The 24,867-nt window shown below is 39.5% G+C and overlaps 1 protein-coding gene across 6 annotated transcripts in view; it reads right to left on the minus strand.

The window, feature by feature from the left end:
• Positions 1-24,867, minus strand: part of UBAP2 (ubiquitin associated protein 2) — a 121,809-nt gene that overhangs the window by 76,407 nt on the left and 20,535 nt on the right. For 2 of the 6 annotated variants that reach the window (XM_055698445.1, XM_055698443.1), the window contains exons 7-17: positions 23,688-23,791; positions 18,551-18,610; positions 17,327-17,379; positions 11,763-11,830; positions 9,920-10,109; positions 9,009-9,219; positions 7,302-7,570; positions 5,985-6,163; positions 4,680-4,890; positions 3,469-3,508; positions 597-780 (exon numbers count right to left, since the gene is read on the minus strand). In XM_055698445.1, coding sequence (XP_055554420.1) covers positions 597-780; positions 3,469-3,508; positions 4,680-4,890; positions 5,985-6,163; positions 7,302-7,570; positions 9,009-9,219; positions 9,920-10,109; positions 11,763-11,830; positions 17,327-17,379; positions 18,551-18,610; positions 23,688-23,791 — 1,569 coding nt within the window. The remainder of the gene's footprint in view (positions 1-596; positions 781-3,468; positions 3,509-4,679; positions 4,891-5,984; positions 6,164-7,301; positions 7,571-9,008; positions 9,220-9,919; positions 10,110-11,762; positions 11,831-17,326; positions 17,380-18,550; positions 18,611-23,687; positions 23,792-24,867) is intronic. The other 4 variants (XM_055698448.1, XM_055698447.1, XM_055698446.1 and 1 more) reach the window with 3 other exon arrangements.

Here is a 24,867-nt window from a genome sequence, read left to right on the forward strand (position 1 = left end):
TGCCTGGGGACGAAGCTCCAATAACAGGCACTGAGAAAATCAGACACAGTGCAAATGAGCTAAGCTGTGCTCCATGCACTTCCAGGAACACCACCCCAGTATTTCAAAATACCTTAAGGAAATGTCTTTGAAAAAGAAAATACACACCTCCCCTGTGGAATTATTTCTGGTTTTTTATTTTAAGAAATACATATATGAATAAAATTACAGTGTTTCAAAATTAGCCAGGAAGTAAACCGTTAAGGAATGATTTCAAACATACAACACTACACAAACAGCAGGCACTGCGAACAAAGCTGGAAAATCAACATGGGGGAGTCTATGTAGCTGGTATGACTGAAGCAAGAGCCCCTTGAACCACAAAGTTGTTCATATACTATGAAAACACGAGGCAGCAGCTGCTCTGTTATTAAGAGGCAGCCCAGAGCTCATACTTCACAACTAGAAACATCCCGGTCTCTTCTGAAACTCTCATAATTCTAGTTAATGTCGGAAAAGGGTACCCCCGTGTCTGACAGCCCCATACACAATCATCCTTACATTCACCCTTTCCCCAGAATTGAACTCCTTTCAGTTCATCAGAATTCCTACCGTACCTGCTTAACTGGGAAAGTGAGCTGCTGGCCAAATCACTGGACTGAGGCAAGCTGGGCAACGTTGCCGGGTGCTGCGATGCTGAAGGCAGAAGCGAAGCAGTGGTGGATACCACACTAGGCAGAGAACCAGCAGAAGGTAGTGAGGGAGAAGGCTCTGTCTTAGGCGCTGGAACTGATGAAGTAGCTGCAACAATTTAAAAAGAGGTATTCAGACAAATTTCAGGACAACTGACACCCCAGCCTAGATTCAGGAACACAGTATTCTCCCCTTGTTTTACAAAAACCTGACCATTAAGAACCAGTAAGAGTATCAGGCAATCTGGCTATTAATGAAAATTCAAACACAGAACTATCATTTTTTCCCCTTTTAAGCTCTTAACCTACAACAGAATTATAATTTTCGCTGCTACACATGTAGTGAACTACAGCCTTCTGCATTTCACCTCCCGCTATCTGGATTACTAGCTTCTGCTCACAAGTTAATTATAATTTTAAAATTCCTTGCATTTGTTTCTGCAAACAAAAGCAATTTATGCTTTTCAAGGCACTGTACAAATCTGCTTTTACCTACAGCTCTATTTCTTCATTCCAACCTGCACTGCACCTTTGATGATCAAGACCGAGATCACTGGAGTATAAGGGCACATACAAATTTCCAGTTTGGAGTACTCAATCAAATGTGTGATGCAGTAGGATAAAAGAAGCTACAATAGGAGGCCACAATTGAGCACAGCATTAAACATATTTAATGGCTGAAGAGTTGTCAAATATTGGCTTACTTTATTTGACCTAGATAACAATAAGTGGTTAGCTTTAGTACTACTTTTTAGGCCACACAGAGCAAAACTCATTTACCACAGATGTGCCTCTCCAAAGGATCACTATACTGCAATGAGACACGGAACAATTCGACTGCCCAAGATGATTCCCAGCTGTTTCTACACTTACTTTTTGTCCTGCAAACATACTATAAAGAATTCAAAGGTACTACAAAGAATTAGAGGCATTCACCCACCAATAAGAAACAGAAAGAGGGCTGAGCCCTGCTTCCATGCCACACCAGAGGCCACTACCCAATGGAGCATCACTAACTTGCAATGCACTTAAAGACAGTTTTAGAACGGTCACCAAACAGAAGTCGGATATACACTTATTCACATTGCTGGATTGGTTCCCTCACTGAGTAACCCAAGTCAGGTTGCTGGACTGGGTGCTGTGCAAACAGAAATCAAGCAATGCTGGCTTTGGCAATTAGTATAAGGGTAACTGACAACAGAAAAGGAAAATTAATGACAAACAGAAACATAGTTATGAAAGCAGCAACTGTATCACCTGGTATCTCCTGGCAAGATTAATATAAAAATATGTAATTAACATTTACAATTCTCAACACATTTAGAGCAGGGTTCCCTTCCTGAAGTAAAAGTAGACGTCCTCAATACAAGGGACGGAATCACCATGTTCACTAAGAGCCCTCACAAGATGCCCAAACACAATGTGTAAGACAAAGAAAAGTAGGAGACAAGCGGGATGGTCAGAATTATAATGCCCCAGCAATGATTTGAACTAAGGCTTTAAGAAACATGAGATCTGGATATTTAGGATTAAAAGAAAATATGAGAGATAACAAATAAGAATATTGAAGTTAAGAGAGAATTTCAAAATCATTTGGATGTATGAAATGGATATGTAGAAGAAGAGTGACTCTAGTTTATGTGCTTGTTACAGAAAATACTGAAAGTATTCTCTAAGGAGTACTGGCATAGAAAAAGGGACTAATAAAGCCGTTAGAAAATAATTACAAAAAACCTGGGAATTCTCAGATTTTTGTTTTCCAGAGCAAAAAGACAAGTCCTGTAGTTAATTTCATAAATTGTTTATTAATTCTGCACATGAAAGTAAAAAAGTTTCCCACATGAAAAGTTGTCTTGACATATAACAATATTTTAGGTAGTCACTTTTTGGGCATATACACTCCTCCTGCTCATTTAAACTGAACCTGGCACTAGCAAAACACTGTCTGCACATCTGAATACTCAACTTCTTTCTACTCAGAATAATTAAAAAAAAAAAAAAGGCCACTCCACTAACGACCTACTAAAGAGACGTTTAAGAGGAGGACAGACCTAAACCTTAAGAGTTGGAATTCCAGGATGTTAATTCACACTGCTGCCCTTGAAAACTTCCACAGAGCAGCCCATAAATATCAGAAGAATGAATACTACACTTAATTGTTTTAAGTCCAGAAAGAGAGCTGTAAGTGTCCTACAAGTAAAACACCACATTAGAAACAGGCCAAGATGAAGATAACAGTAACGCCTGTATCGGAGCCAGTACTGCACCATTGTCACTCCACTGCAAGGCAGCACGCTACCCAGCAGACAAAGCATGTTCGTCACCCTTATTCCCCACAGGTTTGTAAAGGGCATAAGTAGCACTATACCCCTCATTCAAAGAATGTGACTTTGTTTCATTACAGGTAAATACTACGCACAGGTTCCCAACTGAGAACTGGAAGAATTACTAAGAAATGTTAAGTTAATTTTTAACTTTATATTTTAATTTAATTTTCTATTAAATAATTTTTGGTAGGTAAATTCAAAAAGAAAAGCAGCAGCAAAGCAGCTTCTCTAACTTTAAGACTGCTTAGGTTTGTAGATTTAATGGGACTGCTTTCATACCTTAGTTTTAGTCAAGAAGCAAGCAGCGTACCCCATGCTGCTACAAAATAAATTCAAATGGGTCAGCCAAAAATTAGTCAGGGAGAAGAATGTAAAACTTCAAACCAGGTGTCACTGCTACAGTTGTGCACACAGCAAGTAGTAAGGAAAGATCAGAAAACCCTGTGCACAACCAAGTTTTGTAAACTTACTGTCAAGAGTTGCCTGTGTTCTAACACCGCTGTGCCCGTTCTGTAAACAAAGGAGAAATGAATGAATAAAGCATCTCAAAGGTATATTAAATTTTCCGACTGAACTACACACCAAACATGCTTCATGAAAAATTCTATATTCGCTCTAAACTGAAAGACAAAAAAAGGCAGGAAATGAACTTTTCAGTGCCTTTTAACAAAACGACATAATAGTTTTCTCAAGTTCAAGGTGTCCTGAACATACAGAATGCCATACACTGCCCATACCACACCCATCGGCAGGAGACCTTCCCACGTACTGACACAACAAGCTTCAGGTTCACACCAATATGAAAGAAAGAATTGCATTAACATATAGGAAACGGTTGCGCTTTTGATCTAATGCAACTCACGATTTTAACTATCCAAGTTACACAGAGACGCCAATATTTTCCATTGAAAGATAAGACTTGAGAAGCACCAGTTCTGCTTTGGATAATGCTGGAGTACAGAAGTGGATAGTCTATGCTTGATCCTCACCCGTACATACGAGCTAGTGCAGAAGACAAGTGTGACCGAGCCGTTACATAACAAAGGCCAGAAGTAAATAAACTCTCACGAGTTCCTTAAACATTCAATAAACCAAGTTCTCTCAAAACAAACCTACATTCCACATACAAAGACAGTAGGTGCTTTTGAAGAGAGATCCTCTCTGTCCTAGATTAGACCCATCCCTACACTTTTTAAAATAAAACATGAAACTGATTCCCACTGGTGTTTAAATCCAACAGAAGAGTAACGCTGGAGGGGCCACAAACAGTTGGGGACCCATTGGCTAGGTGCCATATAAATTCAATATATAATGTACCTTTGGATAAAAATGGTCAAGTTATGGCAAAATATCATGACTAATATTTACATATAGAGATAGCTCCTTTTTGAAAAGCTAGGCTTCAGGGAAGTAAACTTAAGTAGAATGTTAAATGTTACTAAGAAAAAAGGTCAAACAGCAATTTAAGATGTCAAAACCAATAAAATCAGAGACTCTTATATCCCAAATACAGTACGGTCAAAAATGGCTACACAATAGGAAAAGCAACAACAGGTTGTGCTTGGTAAATCAAAAATAGTACTCGGCTTGGTTAAAAATATTAACATAGCAGAGTCATATAACTCTAACACAGGTAAGAATATTTCACCTTTTCAAGGTCTTATTGCTGAAATTCACTCACCGTAACTGCAACAGGCGTCGATTCAGACAGAGCCATGGAGCTTTGGTACGCTATCCTGCTATGCACAGAAGTCTGGTCATAGGAGGAAGTTGTTGTTACTGGGCTAGTGCTCTGGGATGAGCAGGTGAGACTGGAAGAGGTGATGGCAGAGGTTGTGTAGGTGGACTCCTGTACTGTATTGGATATTGGCAAAGAGGTATTCAAAGGATCACTGGAAAAAGTAAAAATTATTTATCTTAGTAAATGAGATCTCAAACACCTTCATGAAAATATCAGCTCCTATACAGTTACCTAGAACTACCTTAAACATGTAGTCAGATCTACATTATTTATACTAGAAAATCTAATCATGAGGAAAAGGTATATATTTTTCCTTCGATCACCTAATCACTGCTTCAAAGCCATCAGCTACACTCAGCACTGTTCACCTTCCTCCTGCCAGCCCAACCAAAACAAGAGTTTACACACAAACACTTTTCAGTCATGTTGTTTCCAGCTTCTCAAAAGCTAAATGAATGATTATAATCTCTCTTTTTTAAGATCCATAAAGTCAGGTATACAATGAGAAACACCCAGTCTGTTTTTACAGTAGAATTCAAACATTACAGTAGCAGTCTAACAGAATGAAATATGCAAAGAGGAAAAAATACTTTGAAGCATGGACAAGTGTTTTACTTTCTAAACAGCTTAAATCATTTATAGAACTATCAATTAATATGAAAGTTCACAGTTTTACTAGTATTTATGAATTAACTTTAGGAAGCTTTTTACTGAAGCCAGGTTTGAATTAATAAGGAAGAAAAAAAAAATGGGTTACTGGTACATCGGCGTTTATCATTGGCTATTCTAGAATTTCAGTAAGAGGTCCTGCATACTGAAAGCCTGGCTTCTTTTCTCATCCCATAGGAGCATCAGATCTGTAATCTGGTGCCAGTCTACTGACACATATATGGTAAAAGGGTCATTTTTCCTGGATCAAAAGTAGAATAATTTCGATTGTGAGGAACAACAAAACCCTCAAACAAATTTGAAACTCAGGACAATTAAACATAAGAAAGCAATTCTATAAAGTGTAGTTTATCACAAAGTTATTTATATTCATGTCACCTCCAGCTTCACATCAACCCATCCAAGGAGATTATGAATGACTGTCATTAGAAAGATTTCTTCTTTAAGATGCCACCCACAGAAAAGATTTAGTGATCGTATTTCCCCCTCCCATTACATGGTAACTACGTCTTGATGTTTTTGGCACAAACTTGACCCCCTTAAGACAACACATAAGAAAGCAGAAAAGGAACTCACACGTACTTCACGGATTTTGAGTACAAGCTATTGTTGGTCGCCTGGCTGGCATTCTCACTGCTTGAAGTTGATCCAAACTCTGGGAGTGCAGGCTCTGATCCAAATTCCAGAGCTCCAAACTGAACATTTAACCCTGTCACATCTGCTGATCCAGGCATCTCCACTGCAGAGGCAGGAATCTTAAAAGAGAAAAGAAAAATTGTAATTCCTTTGCATACACTATCTGTATTAAATATACCAGCAACTGACACCCTCTCCTCCCTTAAATGCAACCTTCTTCAGTTACTGACTCACAGCCTTCGCTACTAACTAGATCTGCAACAACCTCCCACTTTACATCACATAAATAAACTACATTCTTGTAACCTGCGAGTAATTTGTTGATTTTGTGCCTTGATGTGGAGGCTGGAAGAGTAAGCCATACCATTCTACAATATCAAAGTGTCAATCGTGTCCACCCCCCTTCAGCCAACATTCATCTTGAGGCTACTAAGTCGATCAAAAAATCACTCAGCAACACTCATTTTCCACACAGAGCAATCAGGTTATCTGCTTGAAAAGACAACACCCTGTATTTTGGACTCAAAAACTAACCAGCTTAGAATGCCCCGTTTTACAAACAATAAATGTGCCATGGTCTTTGCTCTCCTTCTCCCTAGCAACTTATATATAGAACAGAATCATAGAATCATTTAGGGATGGAAAAGACTTAAGATTACTGAATCCAACTGTCAAGTGATTACTGAATCACTGCCAAGGCCACTGCTAGACCATGTCCCTAAGCACCCCGTCTACAAGGCTTTTAAATACCTCCAGGGATGGTGACTCAACCATCTCCCCGGCAGCCTGTCCCAGTGCTCCACCACCCTGTCAGTGACAACGTTTTTCCCAACACCCAACCTAAACCTCCCCGGCACAGACCGAGGCCGTCTCCTCTTGCCCTGTCACTTGTCACCTGGGAGAAGAGACCGACCCCCCTGCCCACACCCTCCTGTCAGGCAGCTGCAGGGAGCCACAAGGTGCCCCCGAGCCTCCTCCTCTCCAGGCTGACCCCCCCAGTTCCCCCAGCCGCTCCCCACCAGCCTTGTGCCCCAGCCCCGGCACCAGCCCCCTGCCCGTCTCTGGACACGCTGCAGCCCCTCTGCGTCCCCCTGGCAGTGAGGGGCCCAACCTGAACACAGGAGTCGAGGGGCGGCCTCGCCAGTGCCCAGTGCAGGGGGACAGCACTGCCCTGGCCCTGCTGGCCACACTGTTTTGGATACAAGCTTTTGTATGTTTCTACATTTACTAAGGACAAGTCGCCACTCAATTACCCACCTTAGATGCTGGAGTTATCCTCCGTTTCGGTGGTTTTATCTGTTTCTGCTGGGTTTGATGGGCAGTCACTGCCTGGTTATCCATAGAGATAGTGGGGAGCTGTAACATTTTGCTAACAGCTGCAGAGGTGTCTACGGGCGATGGCTCTCGGAGTTTTACCTGGGAGGACTCCAGCCCAGGAGGAGGAACAGGGACTGCCTGCATTTGATGCTGCTGTCGCTGCGTCAGCTGGCTCAGAACTGGGGATGGTTCAGGCTGGGATTTAAAGTCTGGACAGCGTTGGGAAAAAGAAATATCAAAATTGAAGGATTAGATGCTGCTCTTCACATTTCTGCCTCTTATAAAAGAATCTGGCTGACCTGAAATATTTTTATATTTTATAGCACGTGCAAGTCTCTTTCAGATACCACATGAGTTTCACATCAAAAATTGCCACTGCAATAATAAGGTCCACTTTTGATACTCTCTACTTTAAATAAACAGCTGCGGGCAAGCATTATTTAGCTTCCTTCAAAATTATGAAAACAGACCTATCTATGCCATCGTGTAATATTATCACACATTAGGCTTCAAAAATTGTTACAAATTATTTTAACCAAACACTGCAAGTTTCACTGCAATTAACTGACAATAAAATGTGATTACTTCCAAGTGTCTAGAGTTGCAATTTAGAGGTATTATGAGTTAGGATTTCCTGCCCCTACGAAGGAGAAGATTTTTAACGCAAATAGGAAGTCATCTACCATTTCAATCTGGTTGAAAGTCAAGAGACACTGGATGTTAACAGTTTTTTTTCCCAGGTCTTCCCTTTTCATATTTTTCAGACCCTGAAAGCAAGGCAGTGGCTCAGAGGACTGGTCAACAACCATTAAGAGATCCACAGCATTTGCAGTGTGAAGGTTTGTTGTTTTTTTTATTCACTTGGCAAAGTGCATTAAAAAGCAACTTAAAATGTAGATAAACATTTTTTCAGAATTGCTGCATGTCAAAGATTGTAACTGCTACCAAATTAGCTGCTTATCTATCTGGAAACACATACACACAAGATAGATACAAAAGCTATCACTCTTCACAGTGAGAATACTGCTAAGAACTACACTGCAAAAACCAAGGTTGTGTCATTTTCACTGTTTCTACTAATTTTATTGAAATGAAAAATAATGAATAGACAAAATGGGTAACTTGCATCATTCTCAACACACCTGGGAAAGATCAAAGATATGATGTACATTACGAAGAAATTATATAGTAATCATTCAAAATTCATGTAATGGTTAGAAAAGAAAAATTTGAGGAAAAAAAGACAAAAGTATGGTGCAACCTCATACTCAGTTCTATAAGCAGCAGAGACACAGTGAAAACAGTATTTTCCAAGCCTTCTTGAGAAACAAAGCCACATTAAAGTTCCACACTTAAATATTCAAGCAGAACAGATCAAAGATGTCATTACGCAAAGGCTCAACAACTTCTGAAGATGCAATGACATTTGTGGATATGCTTAAGTCTATCAAAACTGAGTTTGTGACATACTTGTAATGTCTATTACCAGCAAGTAAGTGTAATACTTACAAAGTCATAACCAATTGTATTATCAGGATTACTTTTTTTAATTAAAAAAATCCATTAATTAAGGCCATTTTAAACTGCTGTTGGCATTAAGAAATCTTACAAGACGAAAGAGAGAGAAAGCTGTCTCAAAGCACTTACCAAACTGACTAAGGACTGAGGACTGAGTAATGGGTGGTTTTAGATCCCAGGATGATGCAGTAGTTGTAGTAGCAGTCGTAGAGCTACTATTTTGTTGAGAGGTAAACTGACCCAATCCTGGAGATTTCAACTGGTCCAAGATTTGGGATCCAGTAGAGTTTGCCAGTTTAGAGGATCCAAGTTCTCCAAAGCCAGAACAAAGAACCGCAGACTACCAAAAGACAAAAAAGAAGAGGTGAAGGAGTGAGTGGAGTTAATTACTTATTTGCAGCTTGAACAAAAACCATAGGGTCAATGCCTACAGCTGCTATTTGGCAGCAACTAAAACCTCTTCAGCCCTAGATTACTAACAAACAACCAATAAAAAAATTCAGCACTTGCAGCTTATGGCCAGATCCTCTCTGATTATCACTGATACAACTTCCACTGTTGTGATGCCACAATACTGATTTATTTGAATCCAAGCATCTCAAAATAGCATGTATTTACTAACAGTTGAACTGATTTTCAGAGAATAAATGTAAGTGCACAATCTCAGGTCCTCACAATTGACTCAGAAATAGGCATGTTTCACAAAAAACAGCCAGGTATGTGCTGAGAAAATATACGTCATACTTTTCTGGCATACAGCACTTCACTATAAACAAGTAATTTCATCCTAAATCAGCATACAGTAAACACATCTGCTCTCCATTCAAAAATTAATACCAGTACTTTATGTAAACCAAGAAACAATTACTTAGCAAAACCAGAAAAGAGTAACCTTTTGTACTTTTGAATAGAATTCAACATTTCCAACCTGAATTTTAAAAATACTGAAACATGTCACGAAGCAACCAGTAGTTGGAAAAATTGTTTAACCTGAAATAGTTATTCTTGAAGAATATTTAGAAAGCATAAGTTAATTTTACCAGACTTTGAGGAGCGTAAGAGTTTACAGCATTAGAGCTGCCGGTTCCTGATGCCATCTGGGTGCTGTGCTGAGAATTTGTGAAGACTAGGGCTTGGCCAAAGGTCTGCTGCTGGGGAGCCTCAAATGAGTTGCCTTCTGTCTCTTGGGTAGAAGTCACGGGCTTTTGAAGTAGTGTTACCAAATCAATGCTGTAAGAAAAAACAAAGTTTGGCTGGAATAGACATGACTAGGCTGCACTGAAACCAGGGAAAGCACTAACAAAGCTGCTTGTACCAGCAACAGAATTATTACTGATCAACAGTCTTTTCAAACATTGTTTGTCTCCCATAGAAAAAGAGGTAGAACAGAGGTTTTTGCCAGAAAGTAATATTCTGCTAGCTGAAACCCTCCACCACAATTAGAATATAAATTTTCTTCACACTGTTTTCAAACATTACCAAACTTATTACATCATGTATCACATAAATAAGCTATGTGATTAATATAATCAAGTAACTAGAGACAAGTCATAAAAGATATGTTATGTTCAAGTGGATCATGCCCGCAAGTCCATTACATATATTGATAATCCACATTCTCTGTATCTCACACTATCTCTTTAAAAAGGGCAAGGGATCAAAGTCCTACCTCTGTATAGGGTATGAGGACAGTAAAGAATAAAGTCACATATACAGCGAGTGAATACATGATGACATGGAAGTCACAGAGCAGCACAAATAAAAGCTAAGTTTCTCAGAGAGTAGGCACATCTCCAAAACTACCACACATACCTCAGCAGGATGAGAAACATGGATTTTCCTACATTTAGCATGGCTTACTAACCTCTACCCCGTGTTTAGCACAGGTTTATCTAAGGAAAAGCAAAGCGTTCATACAATAAAAGAAATCTACTCAAAAAAATCTGACTTGAGTTTATCCTAAATATACTGCAGGCTTGGGCTGAAGAGCTGCTTCCAGCACTGCCATTAGCATAGATTTCTTAATGCGCAAAGCACCAGAATTTGAGCTGATGAAACAAAGTATTTTCTAACATAATCTGAGGGACATCCACTGGAAGAATATTTGCATTAGAACAACGAACATGTGAGCATATCACCTTAAGAAGGTATATAAACTGTAGATCAACTGACACCATGCCTCCTCCAGATCACATCCATATTATAAGGAAAATATTGCTGCAGTCTAGAGTACAGCAGTACAGCTGTGTCAGGATGTTTGGGACCATTAGGCCATCTGGTTTTCAGATCCCATGCGATCCAACTCCCAAAGTCTGCTTTCCTGGGACCTGAGGCAAATGCAGGCACCCGATTCCACAATATTACTGGCCAGGCATTTGGTGAAGACAAAGGCAAGCAAAAAAAAGGCAGCAACTGCCATATTTTTGGTTCTGTATCATCAGTTAGGGCAAGTAATCGTGATGCTTAGGAGGAAATTCACCACCTTGCCAATGCAATTTCCTGTTAACACATTTGTCAAAGCACTACATTCTGAACATCAGCTGCATCTATAGGCACAGGCCTTCTGTTTTTTGGACAGCAATGCCAGAGCTTCTTTTTCAAAAGCAGAACTTTTGTTTGTGCCTGTAAGCAGGTTTTGTGCAGTAGACAGGGTCTTCTCAGTATTATGCTTGTGCATTTGGTTAAGTTTGGCACAGGTAACACAGGAACCCACAAAACCAACAATTTGCAAACAAGGCTTTCACAATTTTGAAATTAGAGCTTGACCAATGTCTGACCAGGGCTGCCCTGTGTTTTAGTCAACATTTTCTATGTGCAAGCTCACATTGCTTCAACAAGCAGAAGATTTTTAAGGTATAGGGAAACCATGAAAGAGCAGCCTACCTCTGCCCAGGAGTCACATGATTCTCAGCTGGAACAGAGGAAGCAGTAAAGACTTTTGTTTCAGAAAGCTGAAAAAGAGAAGGCGCGGGGGATGTTTTAATCATACACATGCTCATGCTTCACTGCTGCGACATCTGCAGAAACTTTATCTTGGTCATGCACCTTCAAGATATAAGTTAAACTACCATTGCAACCAGTCATGTTGCAGCCCTTCTTAAAAAGACAAAAAAACACATAGTTGAACCTCAGCAAAGTCTTCTCCACGGAATCAAGTACCAATTTAATTAAAGTGTTAGGAAATTTGATCTATGGAACACACACAATGGTACACCAATGTAACAACGACAGTTTGGGCAATAATTAAACTGAAAAAATACACCAGTATAAAGCAATTAACGTGACAGCTGGTATTGTGTAAAGATACCTTGTGCAGACATAACTTAGGACTCTTGTAGAGCAGCTCCAATAAATCGTGTTGCAGAAGTCTAACACATTGCACCATTCTCACTCATTTCATGTATCCCTGCGTTTTACATTTCAGCTCACATCACCAGTGGAGGAAAGTTTGCACTCAGGTATGTACAGAGAACTATCATTCATGACTCCTTGGCATATCTGCTAGGGGTGGTAGTAACACCTTAAGCTAATTATTCTGTGAGCATAAGTTCAAAAACAATAATAAAGGGAGAACCATGTAATTGCTTATACTAGTATAACCAGTTAAGACTATCCAGCAGGAAACTGTACTGCTTTCACCACGCTGTTACAATAAAGATAAGATACTTGCACAGGTAGCTGGAGAGGGGGAGCTGGCTGGTTGGGGGGGAAAGAAGGTGATTTTGGTTTGAGGCAGGTTGTTTGCTGTTTTGTTTTGGGTTTTTAATAGCTTACTGGGTTTTCTTTTAAATAGCAGTTAGTTAAAACAGCTACAACTTCCTTGGGCTAATTCATTCATTTCTATTGACAGGAATACTTGCAAACCAGAACAGGTCTTAAGCCAGTACAGGTTAGGTTGAACAATGATTATATTTGAAATTAATTCACAGAAAATCACCCTTAACTACTTCAGTGTAACTTTGTATGTAGACTAAAGAATAACTGACCTATTCAAACACTCACAAAGAATCCCTTTAGAACATGACCTTTGAATACAGCTCTTCCAGGAAATTATGCATTTTTAATTGCATATATTGTTAGCAGCTCAGTTTAAAGGACATCACAGACATGAGCTAATTTTGCCATCCCACGGGCAGCTCTACTACAAGCACGTATATCCCCTAACACAGTCATCTGATTGGGGTTCTCCTACAAAACACTGTTGATTTAAGCAGGACGTGGAAGGGCTGACTGGGAGTAATCACTTAACACCCAGGGAAAACTCAAAATGTTTCACACACTCTCCTAGCACCCACTTAAGCGGAACACACTGTGCCATGAAAAAATTAGTATCACCACAGTTCCTCCCTCCGTTTCCTTCCCTTCCCTTGCTGCCAATACAGCATACTTTACTCCCATCTTTCTGGAAGACAACTCTGTCCTGTGTATAATGCTGCCAGCCCAAAACTCTTATGTACCGAACAAAACAAAGAATATTCAGCTCAAGCACTTATCCAATTAAAAAAGTTGTTCCTCTAATGTTCAGCCTTTCCCCACTGTACATGTTATTTTATAACTTCATGTTATGTAATTTTTATGTAGTGTTTATTTATTTCACATAGTGTTTATGTAGTTTATGTAGTGTACTTTTTGTACTGTTGTAAGACCCATGCATTATGGCACAAGGAGGTCAGCTAACACCATGAGCAGCAGCCTGTGGTCTGCAACCCCTTAGTTAAATATTAAATTCTTTGTAGTGTCAACAGTTTCTTGGGCTCACATAACCCAGGATAAGACTGTGGCCAAAGCACTGATGAATCCTGAAAACCAAGCAAATCGAGAAGCCTGAGGATGTTTGTGACAACACAAAAGCATGCTTGATATGAGAGAGGAAACATTCCCTTCAAGTGAGCCAGCATGCAAAACACAAGTCTCTAGTACCAGCTTGGCTACATTGATGTTTACGCTACACACTGTGGCAAACTCACGCCACAAGCTCCAAACAAGCACCTAATTCCAAGGTTTACTGGGATTACAGCATTTGTCAAAACATACTTTGTGCAGCAGCAGCTGGAAAGTTTTATTGTGCGGATGTATTTAGTACTACTTCGAAATAGTAGTAGGGGTTCCTAACAAAGTTATTTACGCTCACTGTACACTGCACTTGCAAAACTTTCGCTGAGGCTCTGGCATTCTCCCAGAACCGAATGAATGGTGGTGAACCATTTTCAAATGTTGGCCTCACAAGGGTATTTCCTCCATCTGCAGTGAAATGCCTGTGCTTTTCAGCTCCTGTTTGTATGATAAAAATCATTCTCTAATCACCAAACAGGCAATATGCTTAACGATTAGCTAGCAGCCTCTATGGCCAGTTATGATAGGTAAGGAGAACAGGAAAATTAACTCCAGCACCTTCATAAAAATTCAACATCAACAAATTAGAAATAACAAAACCTTGTAACTTTGATATGATGTATCGAAGTTTAAGAAAATAAAACAAGTTCTCATGCTGCTTCCTGGATAAAGGAAACACTCCCACTAAATCACACTTTTTTTCTTTTTTTGAAGTGTTGTGGTTGTTTCAAATAAAACCTAAGACTACCAATATTGTACAGAAAATGTTTTCCTTCAGCCGCTTTCCAGCAATCTGTATGTATTCTACTTCTCCTCTTCTGATAGTTTCTATACTTAAGCTTTATCTTCTTTAACCATGAGAATATGATCACAATTTTAACAGGAACACCCAGAGCCACCTACAGTACCTCAACATTTGTCTGGTCCTTCCATTGTCCATGCCTTGAATATCCCTTTAACAAAATACAACCTCCTATTTTCGCTGCAACTAGTTTCTATTTAACAGCACGTTGACAACCTACTATACTTGCTCAATAGTCACTACTAAAGATAAATACCAGACAGGACTATTAGATCACGAAAATCGAGCCCTTGTCAGGTCAAACAACATAAATTTCACTCACTTGCTTCTAACTTGTATCTGGCTACAGATTATCACATTTAAATAAAAATGTTCTTCAGAAAAATACCTGCTCTTTATCTGCAAACAGCAAATATATCAGTTTCCTTGTTTGTTTTAATCACTGCTCATGCTGCTAGAACTGTTTATTATACATTCAAATGTGCAGCTCCATTTTCCAGCCACAGGTTCATAGTATGCCTTTGCCTGCCTGCCTAAAACCAGAGCCCATTATAAGCTAATAAAGTAACTTTTCAGATTCAGCAAAGTAAAAAACTCACTCTCAAGGACCTCTTCTATCATCATGTAATTTTCAGCTTTTCTCCACAATTTTTGTTTTGTAAAAACAATGAATAATTGGATGCAATACTTCAGAATCAAGTTCCGGAGAGTCCACATACAGAAATACAAACCCAAGAATGATTAAGAGACAGGGAAGAATGCCTACAGGCAAACAGACTACAGTAGTTTTTTTTATCAAACCATCAGCCCTTTAAGAGATCACAGTGAGCTGTTTTTTCACCATCCACTGCAATCTTGAAAAATTTTCGGCTGATTCTTCCCAGAAAACACCCCCTTGTTCTGGAGGTGTGTCTTTGTTCCTATACAACAAATGGGCACTTGGCTGTATCAAAATATTTTTCATTTGAGAACAGGTCACATAGAGCACAGGTCCAGATTTCTCTGCACAACTGGCTTATTTTTATGGCTATTCCAATAGTTTTTGGATTACACATTTTATCCAGTAGTGATTTTATTTCTACCTCCAAATCATTGATAAAGACACTAGATGGCATCTGGCCTGGGACTGCATTCCTTTAGCCCTGCTAGAAATGCCCATGTTCAATAATGATCCTGCTGCAGAAGATTTATCTGCCAAATTTTCCAAGGCAGATTTTAATTTTTTTTATGATAGCGCATAATTATTTTCAAAGACGTAGATCAAATCTCTCACAAGGACGTACTCAATCTTTACAGTTAATCTGTAATTTACTTACAGACCAAGATCATCCCTTATTTGAAGGGGAGCTATTTTCATAAAACGACATCGAATGGCTCAAGTTAAATTCTTCTGATTTTTTAATATCAGATTAAATGATTTTTTCCTTTATTTTTTTCCCAGACATATTTCTGGGCTAATGTGTCTGCAGCTCACCATTTTGTTTATTCTTTCTGAACAACTGCACATGAATAACTTTCTCCGAGGTTACAGGGATTTTTCCAGGACTCTAAAATTAATAAAAATTAACAACAAGCTAGAAATTTCATCCGCTGCTCTTACACGATTCATGTGCAAATCACTCAGGTTTAACAATTTAAAAAAATTCTATCCCTAGTCAGCATTGCTCAAAACCCCTCCCATACTACAAATGCTGTATTGTACCAGCATCAAACAAGGGTGAGAAACACCACCAGAAATTTTCACTATCCTTAGCCCTTAGTCCACCTCTAGCATACACTGCAGAAATAAAGGACAGGTTTAAAAAGGATGCCAGCTTTTGATGGCAGTAACTGATACAGAAAAGCTTGGAATTTTAGTTTCTTGTAATTTTCTGAAAAGACACAGCCCTCTCACTAGGTAAGGACAGGGCGTTCATATCCCTGATATGAAACATTCACACACTTCTAGGGATAACACTGACATTCCACCCCCTAGGAGGAGGCAAAAGGCAAGACTTCTAAGACAATCTCTTAGTCTTCTGAAAATAAACTTGAAATAATGGATATTCTTATAAAAGATTAAAAGCTCCTTGAAAGCTAAGTTTACCTGTCCAGATTTCTTGCTACCTTACTTGTTTTCTGAACTGCTTAAGCTTTAATATAACTGCAAACTTAAAATCACAGAAGTTATTTTCACACACAACTATCACAAATGCTGATATTTTGCAGACATGAAGGTATCTCTTGCCTGATAAAGAATGAGAACCACTTTAGAAACACACAGGAATGTTTAGAAACAATAGGAATGAAGCAATTAAGTGCTAACTTCAGCACACTGCTAGCTCCCTTTTTCAGTAGTAAGACCATGAAGTGGAGTAAGTGGAACAATTACGCATATTTCAAACAAAAAGCATAAAATGAGGAGTCTCAAGTTGATAGTAAGCCTCAGCACTTGATTACATAAAACTCTTGTGATAATATGGCTTTAAATCCCTATGCAATAGTAGGGAGAAGTATGCGGTTAACATCCATCAGCATGGAGCAGCAGAGAATTATAATTCACAAATACTTCATTTGGGATAAAACTTAAAATTTTATTATCTAAGTATTGTCCACCCAACAAAATAAATTACTATTTCTTGATTTGTTTTTAAAAATAAGCCTATCTAAATATATGTATTTTTAAAACAGGAATTACAGCAAGAAACACAGTAAGAAATACCATTGCATGCATACAGCAAAGTATTACTTAGAACATTTAGTTTTTGCAGACAACACAGATGCTGCAAAAAGGGTAAATAATCAATCTATCTACCCAAGAACGTACACTTACATCTTCATTCCAGTCTTCTGCTGTCCATTCCTCTATTGAGTTTTTCCACGCTCCTATTGTAATTTGGGGTAGAAAAGAAAACAGTTACAAGCTGGAAGCACAATGTTGTATGCCAACCATTCTGCTTTACAAGCAATCCTGTTTTCATTATTAGTGGAACACAGGCCAAAGAGATGGTGGTTGGAAACATGGGAAGCTCTAGAAAACTGACGTGCAGATTGTAAGTTTTGGGTGGGGGTATTTTTTCCCCCCCTTTAATTTCTCATGGTACCAGACATAATTTGCATAAACGCCTGTCTGCAACTAGTGATGAATCCCAAACATTGGAAGAACATCCTCCTATGTCCCCAACGACAGTGAGAGGTTATTCAACCCTCTCATGGGATCTCCCGGTGTCATGCACTAATTCATATAGAGCCTGAAGAAAACGCAAACACAACACCTGCTCCAACATCCAGAATCCTACTTTTAACATATTCAAAGTCCAGACCCAAGCTATGCCTCTGGAGGCTCCTTTCCAACCTGTTAGCTCTCTCCTCAGGGCAAAACAACCACAATCCCTTCCCCTGATAGAGCAATTTTATTTTAAAACATAGATAATTCATGTAACGGCAGCACAAGAATCAGTAAGCTTCCACTGTAGCTGCAAAACACTTCTTCCTGTAACTTGTGGCAGAGTTTATTTGGCAAATACTGGAGCACAGCACGCAGTTGGCAGCATGCTGCAATGGGAAAACTATAGGAAACGGTCCTACGGATGTGAAAACCTGGTCCCTTCCATAGCAAAGAGCAGGCACAGACATGCAAGAGCAATAAATGGACTGAAGGCCTTGCCCACCAGTGTAAGCATAGGAAAGGTTATCCCAGCCACAACCAGAGCTTTCATTTAAACCACACAACCATGAGCGAAGAAAACACCAGCGACAGAAGTTCCTGCTACCATCACCTTTGATCGAGTACAAAAGCAAAAGAACTACTGCTTTAATCATCTCTTTTTATTTAACCAGGAACCCTCTGAGACACATTCAATCCACCAACAAGCCATCTGAAGACAGCATCAAATCCAGTTCGTACTAATGCCATCACTACATTAGTGCATTCTTTCATACACCGTTACAAAGCAGCATCTTGGGCTGAGGAGGGCCGAATGGCACTAATCCAGTGAGGCGAACAGACCTACCATGACGATTCAAACGCAGCGGGGAGAAGAGAGGGGGTTTGTACCTTGGAATCCAGAATTATCTGGCAGGTCCTGAACAGGGTAACATCCACTCTCTGTTGGCTCTGTGGAGCAATATAGAGTTGCCTGAAACAGCTCGTGCTCACATTTTACCAAACAGCCCCTAACCGGGAGGTTTCTACATGCTGCAAACTAACCAATAATCATACCCAAGCGCAGAAAACTACTCTAATAGCTCAAATCTCTGGACTAATCCACACATTTCCACAGAAATTTTGGAAGGAGGAAAAGCCCAGGGAGCAGCAGCTCTTAGAGAAACAGTTTCTCTTTCCCTTCCCCCGACCAGCACAGGAACCCTTCCTCAGGTATTTCTTCTTTAAAGAAATACATCCTGGTATTTACCCTGCTTATATTTATCTCCCGTCGGTCACAGCAAGGCCTGCCTCTGCAGCAGATAAACCTCGTGCTGGTGCCAGAACTCTAACAAAGGAGTTCAGAGTCTGCTAAAACAAACACAAAAAGAGCTCAGACAAATCAAGCCCAACTCTTGAGCATCCCCCACCACCAATGGGAGACCGAACCTGTTTGAAATAATATTTGGGACATTTTCCTGCATTAAATGTTTATCTGTTGCTCCTACCTAAGAACATCGTTCTGTGCTTTTACTCTTTTTAAATACTGAACAAAACCCTTCATCCTCTTAATTTACCCAAGCTAAGTTTACTTTTATTGCTTATTAACACTTTATCTTCCCAACTCAGTCCTTCCAGCCTCTGTTATTTCACTGTTCCAGTTTGCCAACACCTTCGTCTTACTAACAGGAGTCTGGTCTTGCCACAAGCACATAAGTTTCCTTTTCGTCCAAAATCCGCCTTAGCATTATTGCAAGTCCATAGATCCACATCCCAACCTTTCCCACAAGCCTTGCAATGCGTCACAATTTAAGCATTCTCTGTTTGCCACCAAAATTATTCATTGTGTTTTCAAAGATCCTTGTCATAGCAACTTAACCTAAATGGCTATCTGTGACTTTCCCGTTTCCCTTTGTAACAAGCTTAGTTTTAGAAAGTTGTAAAGCCAATAAAAAGCATACAATATGGTTTTGGCAAGTCTTCAGCTGTTTTCCTCCACTTCTTGTCACACTGTTTGGGTTTTCCCCCCTTTTTGAATAATCAGCAACAGATTATTAGCTGCAAAAATCTTTGTTTTGGTCTAACCCCAAACTTATCTACTAATCCTTTCTTTCTGGACTACGTTCACATTCTACAAAGACCTGAATGTTTCCTTAAAATGTTCCTTCCAATGTTTACAGCAGTCCTAAAAAAAGAAACAAAAACAAAACAAACCCACGAACTAACCCCACACACAACTTCTTTGTAACTTCCAATCTACACCATTCCCTACTTCCCCCTTGACAGTTATGCTACAATTTGTTTTTAATTTCTTGTCATTCTCCAGTTCATAGTCATTTAGGGCTGCTCATAACTAAGATAATGAAGGAACTTCTTCTGTGAAATTTATGAAACTCTATCAAAGTAGAGGTATCAGTAAATTATCAGAATACAATACCATTTTTAAACACTACTTTGAGAAATGACCACGTCCAACAATTCACTTAAAAGAACTGATGTGATTTGTCGCTCAGGACCTCTCACTGCTTTGTACACTACAAAAAAGCTAAGAGATCAAACAGAGCATGCCTGCAAGAAAACACTAATCATGCTGTTCAAGTGTATTCCCTTTTGGAAGACGATTGCTCGTTCCTCCCACCTGTCTCTTCTCTTTGCCTTTCAGGTGTACCTAATTTCTATAAAAATTAGTAGGATACAGGAAGACTGATAGTGAATTATCCGTAATACAATCACACTCAAACGTTATGAGCCATTAAAGATTCAACCTTTAGTCTCTTTTTATTTCAAACACCAGCACTGTATTTTATCTCCACAGAAGCAGCTAGCTCTTCTATAGGATTCTGTAGTTCCTTTTCTAGAAACACCTTTTGTTCAGGCTACTGCAATTCCTCTGGCATCTTCAACAATGCAGGACAAGAGGTTCTAGAGTGTTTTCAGAGCACACATGGGGGCAACTACATTTTGGACACAAAAGAGTCTGTTTCTTTTTACTTAAAAATGTTGGTGTTGGTCATGTCCCAGCACTGGCTTAAAGAGGAAATACTTTGTAACTACTCCCACAGAGAGTTGATATTTGCATGATGTCTTCAGAAAGCATTTTGATAAGCAGATTGTTTTTGCTTCTCCTGGTAATTGCCCAGTAATCTCCTTTTTAATGGAACTACAGATGAAAGACACTGATTTTCTAAGCAGGTATCACAAGCTGATTTTATTTTCTTTCTTTTTAGATGAAAGAAAAAGTGGGGACTGGGCAATGAGGAATAAAGAGAGAGATTTACATCCTGCCCTCCCTCTGCATATCTGACATCCTTCATTAGCCCACTGCAGGTTTTATGAATTTCCATATATATACACATCACCCTCATTCGCATCTTCACTAACTCCACATTGGGAACTTACTTATTACTGAGACTGCTGATTTGTAACTAATGTGACAGCACTGAAAATTAAGGGGAAAAAAACAATTGAAAACTAATATTTGTGATTAGCAATACAAATCACCACCTCAACTATGTACTAATCTGCTTCCAGCTTCATACCTTGTCTGCCACTCCTCCCCTCTATTCCTGCTTCCACCTTTCTTCCCAGCACTTTCTCTTCTGTTTTAAAACTACTACCCCAGCTGCAGTCTCCTCTAACAACACTCAAGATGCTTTCCACTGCAAGGTTGAAAGTGTTTCCCACTTGGACAAAACAAAATTATTCAATTTAAAGAGCCTACTCTTTTTGAAGAGATCTCTTCTTGGCTTGGGAACTTCCTTTAGACATTTCTACAGCCTGTCTAACACAGAAACATTGTAAAATAAAATACTCTTCCTATAGTGACATGTAGAGAGACATTTTTGTTTTGTCAGTTACAGTGCTTTTTCCATTTGCACGGAAAGTAAATTAAGAGTAGAAAGAAAAAGGTACTTAGCACCCAACAAGAACATTCCCGTTCAACTAGTTTATATTTTCACCAACCAAATGGATTTGCAGGAACTCCCCACACTGACGCTCACTCACACCCCTAAGAACCATTAATCTGATGAGGCCAGGGAAAATTCCCAAATGCCTTCTCACATCTTCTTCTACATACCATGCTCCCCAACTTCCCATACATGCCTTAAGTTGCATTACCAAAGCTCAGTGCAGCTCCCGGCGACACATGCACAGCCTAACAGCAAAAAAGCACTTGACATCCAAAAAGAAGTTCCATACATCAACTAGTACACTTCAAATTTCCACCAATCTGTTTGCTCAGCAGCAAACCCCTCATGTAGGCACATTCATACTCTCACAGGGATCTGTTTAGCCACACCAAGCTACGTTTATTCCTAGGTGGAATTCTTCCATTACTGCAGACTGAGGAGATGCCTACACGGATCGACAGAGGCTGGCACAGGGAGGCACATGAAGTCTACCCAGAGTTAGCAGGGAGGGTCACAAAACATTCAAGCTCACTTCTGAAGTGGAGCATAAGTCAAAGTTTCTCATAAGCCACAGCCTTAGTGTTGCACTCATTAATAACTAACTAGTGAATTTTCTACTTCTGCTGCAGTCTCCTCATGCCTTTGTTGTATGTCTTCTTTCGTTAGTTAAATTTACTGCTTCTGCAATACTTGTGACAACATACCCTGCCCTCCACTGCCATATAGCAAACAATACCAGCATTCCTACGGGAATTTACAAGTCACTACGATCTGATAAATTTACTTCAAAAACTAACATGAGTGATAGTAAAAGGTGCATTTCTGTTTGCAGTATAGCACCAAGTCATTTCAAAAGTAGTTCCTTGGAGAGATGTCACATTTGGCAAAAAAGCTCCCTTTAAATAACCATTATAATATACTCAGGGCCACTCTCCCACACTAGAGTAAGAGACACTCAGTCTGACAAGACAGCTGCTTAATAAGCTCTCCTGAACTCTGAGCCTGTTACTGTCTTCTCTGGGTAAGGGGAAATGGCTTGTATGAAGTTCAGAAAGCTGCATCTCAAGCAGCTCGCAGCAGAGCTCAGTGGAGCACACCCTGGCCTCCAGCATCAGTCTCTTCCTTCCGCACTTGGCAAAGGGGCTGATGAAAAATCACCTGAGTAGGCTTCAGCAATGAAGAGATCAGAAAAGTTACCCCTTGCTGGGGTTAAAAAAAACCCTCTCCTATCACTCAGTGGTTCCCAAGTGTGGACAGTAACATACATTAATTTCTCCATCCTGACACAGGCTTTCCTTTGTCTTCATCTCCTGCCACAGAACATGGGAAGCAGCAAGGTATCCTGTTTTCCCAATCACAGACAAGCAGGTCACATTCTTCATTTCTGAATCACCACGAGACCACTGTTAAGCGGTTCCTTTCCAAACTGTCTGCCTCTTGCCTTTAGCTGGGAGTGCGTACTTCACACTTGACACTTCATACAGAAACACACAGCTGCCTCTGTCTTCAGAAAGGCAGACTGCTCTTTCAGCTTCCGTTCAAGTGCCTACTTGTGCTTTAGTTTAAAATTCTTCTCTTCAAAGGTGGCAGATCTTGGAACTCTCCTCCATCCCAGAGACTCACATCCTTACATTCCTGCATTGTACAGGTGGGGCTTCCACAACCATCCCAGTGTCACTGAGTGGATTCATATTTGTAAACAGCTTTTCCTTTTCTTCTTCTTCTTCTACTTAGATATTCAAACCCTAGTGCCTAATGCCTGTGGACCGATCACTTTTAATAGGACTTATACTCCTTAACTACATTAGGTGAGCTCTTAAGCAGTACTTAAAATACTGAAACAGTTCTTCACATACAAGGTTCTTCTAGTAACTCTTGAAATCCCTTTTTTCTCTCAAGGGATTGTTAGTACTAAAACAAACAAGTTGCAAAGTGCCTTCCCTTCATTCTAACCAGAGAGTCATTCAGGCTACAGTGTGCTCTGCACATTAGTAGCAGTTAAGCTATAAAAATGAACTGTGTCATGTGAGATGCATTCACATTTACAGAAGTTAACTGAACACTAACAGAGTGGTTATTTTAACTGCGATTTGCTACAGGTCTTCATTCCAATCCTTCCACTTCTTGAAGCATCTTACCAGTTCCATCATCTGCATCATTCTGACCAGTCTCCCAAATCTCTGATTTTGTCCCAAAGCCATCAGTGGCAGAAGACTCCGTATAGTCTGCAGGGTTAAACGTCCTAGAGTTTTAAAAGTTAAGAAATGGAAGAGAACACATGGGTCATTTAAGGAACACAAGTGTCATCATTTTTAGCTGAAGTTGTATTAGATTTGACATCTCGATTTCCACATAATTCATCTTGATAGTTTTGGTTTCAAAATTTTTTTTTCCTGTATGACAAAAGACAGATAAAAAAGGGAGAAAAGAGTATAAAAAAGGTGAGGAGACTGAAAAAAAAATTACTGTAGAGAAACTGAACCTAAACAACAATTCCTGAAAAAGCAGTTAACAGCATACCTATTCCTTCCAGTCTTATAATGCATTATTTTTATATGCACAACAATAACCCCCTCTTAGCTGATAGCTTCTCAGCAGGAGGCTGACTGATAAGAAACCAGAATCATATGCTTTCAGAGCACCAGACCTATGCAGGACAGGAGCTGGAACGTCAGTAAGACTATTTCAGAATGCACTCCTGACACCAACACCAAAACACACAGATGCTGCTAAAAGGTGAAAAAGGATTATTGAAGAAACACCTCTTTTCAGTTTATCACCTACAGGCATGAATAAGAAGGATTATAACATAAGTAGAACGAGCCTTCTGTTTATCATGACATCACTGATGTTACATGAAATGTCATTAAAGGCAAACACTGAGTAAAAGTAGTGGAGACTACAGTTCTATGAAGGAAGTTATTCCACCAAAACTGAGAACAAACTTTAGAGCTGCTGAGTAACTTGTTTTAATTCTGTTTTAGGGTCCATGTATGTCCAAACAGCTAAAGCATGAAACCTCAAAAACAGGAGAAAGTTCATAATCACTAGACTTGCTGGTGTTATACAGAACTTGCACGTCCTACATCACACTGAAAAAAACTCTTTTTAAATTGACCTAGGACTATACACACCACACTGAACTTTCAGCTATGGCACTATGTGGTTGCTATCGATAGGTATAAACTAGTTCTCCAAGTTTGAGACATTAACATTGAGTGAGCATATATTAGGTTTGTATAGGTTTGTCTAGTTAAAAATACTGGCTTAAGACAAAAATAACCCATTAATCATCTAACAGATTTGTGAATTTTTTGC

Source organism: Falco cherrug, chromosome Z (assembly GCF_023634085.1).
Source record: "Falco cherrug isolate bFalChe1 chromosome Z, bFalChe1.pri, whole genome shotgun sequence".
Classification (NCBI taxonomy): domain Eukaryota; kingdom Metazoa; phylum Chordata; class Aves; order Falconiformes; family Falconidae; genus Falco; species Falco cherrug.